Genomic DNA, 4188 nt, shown 5'->3' with positions numbered 1-4188 from the left:
CATCAACAGATTCTACTGTACATCACGGATTCATCTTCAGGGACCGGTCAAGTACGGTGTAGTCCACCAGTGTTTGGTTTGCTCATAGTATCTTCGACTCCTTACGCTGCAATATGAACCAGGAATCCATTCTCCATTAAAAATGCATTTATAATCTTGATAATGTTGGACAGTAATCCCTCCCATATACAGTATGATTTAAAATGCATGTTACAGAAACGACAGCAAGGGTAATTAAAATTGGGCACCTAGCTCATGACATTTAATGTGGACAAGTGCTGAATGTTCCACGCAGGTAGCAAAACCATATTCTATACAGTACATATAAAATGGAAAACACAGAGCTCGGGTGAAAAATTGAGGATTTTCATAAGAAAAGCAAACAATGATAGAATATACTGTATGGTTAAAAGTGTACATTTCAAGTCAAGGAATGTTGTGCTAAAATAGTACAATGCATTGATGGGACTTTATTTAGAATAAATCCCATTACTTTTTTAGAACTTAATTTTTTACCTGTATAGTGCTTTAAGAGGAGTGTTCAGAAAAACACTATATAAGGAATTATTATTTTTTTTATTATTATTACATCATATTCAATTTTTTTTTCACTGTTCTACAAAAAGTATATTGCTCCTGTAGAATCACAGCTATTCAGTTATGTCTCATCTATGCCTCATCTTTAAAGGGGTATGTGGAAAGACAAATTCCTAATGCAAGAAATTGTATATGTCTAATAAAGTGATCTTATCCATCTTATCTTATTTAATAAAGTCTTCTTTGTGTTTTTTATTTAAAAAATTCTGTTACCCAAGTGCCTCCCCTTTTCAGATGGAAAAGCAGTAATCGCTCATTATCTGATGTTTGCACAAGAAGGAATCATCCTCACTATTAGAGTGCCCAGTGTCAGAATGTCCAGGAAGTTATCTGCCACCTTTCCATGAAAAGCCTTGTTTTTAATATCATTTCCAGGTAAGCTCTCTGAAGATAAAGGAAAGTTTTTATTATATGTCAGCACAAGTTTGTGAAAGATATGTTCATTGCAAATGCACTTGCCAAAGAAATTTCAGTGCTGTCTCTCTAAAGGCCTTAAGGACAGCAAAAATCCCTTTGATTTAGCATGCCAAGAGCATGATTAAAAATATCACTTTTGTGGTGCAGTTCTCTATACAGTATATTCCTAAATGCCATGTTACATGTTTCTGCCCTCTGACTCAGTGCTGTACAAAACACGACATGCTGTCTGAAATGCTTTTAATTATAAAATGAGATATGGTTCAAAACATCTGTATAGAGGACCGTACTAGCTTTTCTGACTTCAGATAAGTATTGCACCCCTTCCCAGATCAATATATTGTAAAGTTGATCAAGATTTCTCATTTATATTTTCAGTTTATCTCTTTGAATCCATGATTGATGACTCTGATTATCTTCTTTGGTGTTATTTTCAAAAGTAGTGTAACTAAAACCTCTCAAAAATTCAGTCATAGCTCATGAGTAACACATTGGAACCCAGTAAACTATCAGAATCAGAAACTGTACTGTTCCTTTGCAGTCCTAGAAATTGCCCCTTGTTTTCTGAATTATGTCTTTTAAAGTTTATTGGAGCAAGAGACAGTGAAACAATGTTTTAATTTCATTTGTAATCAAAAGGTGTCTGAGGATCTTCTCATCCAGTCATTTATTGAAGAAGATTCATACCAGACACTGCCACACCCTTTTCTGTCAAAAAATAATCCCTTTTGTACTCATTTTAACCAAGATAGAGATACTGTACATATTGTACTGTACATTTTAGTGTTAATAAAAGATGCATAGAACACCAAACACTGTAAATTTAAATATTACATCTTGGGCTGCAAGATTATTTATAGTAGCATAAAAAAGCATCTTATGTAAGACCTAAATAAAGGTTTTGTACAAAAAAGGCAATTTAATTCTGTTGTAAACAAGCTCGTTTAATCAAATTGTTTTGTTCAGGTACGAAACAGATGCTGCCTAGACAACAGGTGGCCATGGGACAGAGTTACAATTATTCCATCTAGCAAAGCTTTGACAACTGTTCCATAATTCTTTAGATTAAATATGTAGCTTAACAGAATTTATCACTTCACAGAAGACTTAAAACGTTGAAACGCAGATTGAGTTTGGGGTCCCCTGTCTTCTGTATAACTTCTGTATAAACGACGTAGCTTTTCATTTTGTTGTGTTTGTTTCGCCCAGTTTTGGTGTATTCCAGCTGTGAGTGGCATGATTCATTTTTAATTCAATGTCCAATTGTTCTAAAGCAGGCTAGGACTGGGGAAGGAGGAATTTTTGGTTGTCCACCTCAGGCAATGACACACCCCCCTTTTTCCTTGAAAGGGTTCTTCTCCTCTGGGATTCCTTTCACGAGAGGGTCTTCTGCTGAACCAGCCTCGATGTAATCTCTCACTTCTTCACAGCATTTAGACACCTACAGTGCAATGCAGAATAGAGACACCAATAAGAGAGCTGCAGATGCATCTTACATAAAATATGCAATGACTACCAATTGGCATCTAAATATTAACTCCTCCGACACCAACAAAGCTTAAACAAATAAGCTTGTTTTCTGTTCAAGCTAAATTAAAAATGGAAATGCCAGACCTGTCAAACTTTAATCTATATAAAGCTATCTCCTAGTTTAAACAGCTTTCCTCATCCACTGTTCATGTAATTCAGATGTGTTGCAAATTAACAACAGTATACAAAATAGTACTGGTGTGTAGTAGATAGCAAACATTATCAATAATGTATGAAATTCATTCAAAGGAATGTTTACAGCTGAAGGTTTGCACAATAGATAAGTGTCTACACACCTGTTTTAATTCTTCACAGTGGGGTTGTATGTACAGTTAATTAAATTATTTTAATACATTTTATAAGCAAACACTAACAAAGCTGTTGGCTAAATACTTATTTCAAAGCTGATATTGTTTTACAGGTCTAACAGAAAGCATCGGAAAATTCCACAGTCTCTAAAGCAAACACATTCAGTCACTACACCCTTTATTTTGTTCGGAAGAACTTTAACAGTTTTCAAAATCGTTTCTGAAGATTACTTTTCTTAATATAACATAAGGATGTATTTCTGTACGTATTTGCATAGCAATCGGTGAGCCACTCAAGAGAAATGCTGTTTGTATTTTGTGAAAAATGTTAAATATATACAAGTATCACTCTGTTTTGTAGATACAGCGGGAGTTATTTACATTATTCCCACTCAGTAAGCAAAACAATTATGAGACAGTATGCTATGATTTTCCAAGTCTTTCTGTTACCTTACAAACAGTTCAAGAGTGAATTTAGATCACGGCTTCCTGCACACAGATCTAGTGTAATAGTAGATAACATAATACTACCCATAACAGTAGGAATATAGAGTACAATACGTGAATTGGTATCATATGGTAATCCCACAACAAAGTGTTAATATATATGATATCCTACATTATCAGAAATAAATTAGTATTGTCAGGCTCCAACCATGTTGGGTTATGAAATGTATTAACCTTAAATGTTTTTTAAAAAATCCCATTTTATCCTTTGTGATCCTGCATGCACAGTACATTTTATAGTTAAGTCAATGACTTTTAGAGATGCATTATCTCCCTTTAATTAAAATTACTCTATACAAAGATGACAGATTAACTTGAAAAGAGGTCAAAGAACATAGTTATATTATGCATAAAATATTAAAAACTTACCAGTGCTCTCTCCAGTTTCACTTCAATCTTAAGTTGATCTACTTCCATTTTTAGTTTATCTTTGTCTGTCAAATCGTCCACGTTAATTACCGGCATTTTCTATGAAAAATTGTAAGACAAATCAGTTAACAAAAATATACTAGAACACAATAAATGAATTTCTTATGACTCATACATTTTGGTCATTTTATAGCTACATAGCTAGTGAATTTGATAATTCATTAATAATATCCAAAATTATTGATTATAAAAAGTATATGATTTTATACCAATTTAATTTTAGAGCACTGTGTAAACTAGTGTAAATAGCTTGGTTTAAAAACAAACCCGGCATCTGGAAAACAACACAATCTTGCAAATAATGTAAGTAAAAGTATAATTAAACATACCGCTGCTTATAGTGAGCTGCCTTCAACGCCTGTAAACTGAACAGTTCACCAGTGCAGAACTAAAGAAACCT

At 33.5% G+C, this 4188-nt stretch overlaps 1 protein-coding gene across 1 annotated transcript; it reads right to left on the bottom strand.

Moving 5' to 3' along the window:
- Positions 1 to 884: 884 nt before the first annotated feature.
- Positions 885 to 4188, bottom strand: gngt1 (guanine nucleotide binding protein (G protein), gamma transducing activity polypeptide 1). Its single transcript, XM_088929567.1, has 3 exons — positions 4118 to 4188; positions 3729 to 3827; positions 885 to 2455 (listed from the first exon to the last, which is right to left on the bottom strand). The coding sequence occupies exons 2-3, from the start codon at positions 3822 to 3824 to the stop codon at positions 2330 to 2332; spliced, it is 222 nt and encodes a 73-aa protein (XP_088785693.1). The 5' UTR covers positions 3825 to 3827; positions 4118 to 4188; the 3' UTR covers positions 885 to 2329.

This window comes from Atractosteus spatula, chromosome 12 (genome assembly GCF_055471065.1).
Source record: "Atractosteus spatula isolate fAtrSpa1 chromosome 12, fAtrSpa1.hap1, whole genome shotgun sequence".
NCBI lineage: Eukaryota > Metazoa > Chordata > Actinopteri > Semionotiformes > Lepisosteidae > Atractosteus > Atractosteus spatula.
The sequence above is the reverse complement of the archived record's forward strand: the minus strand, read 5'-3'. Positions and strand labels throughout refer to the sequence as shown.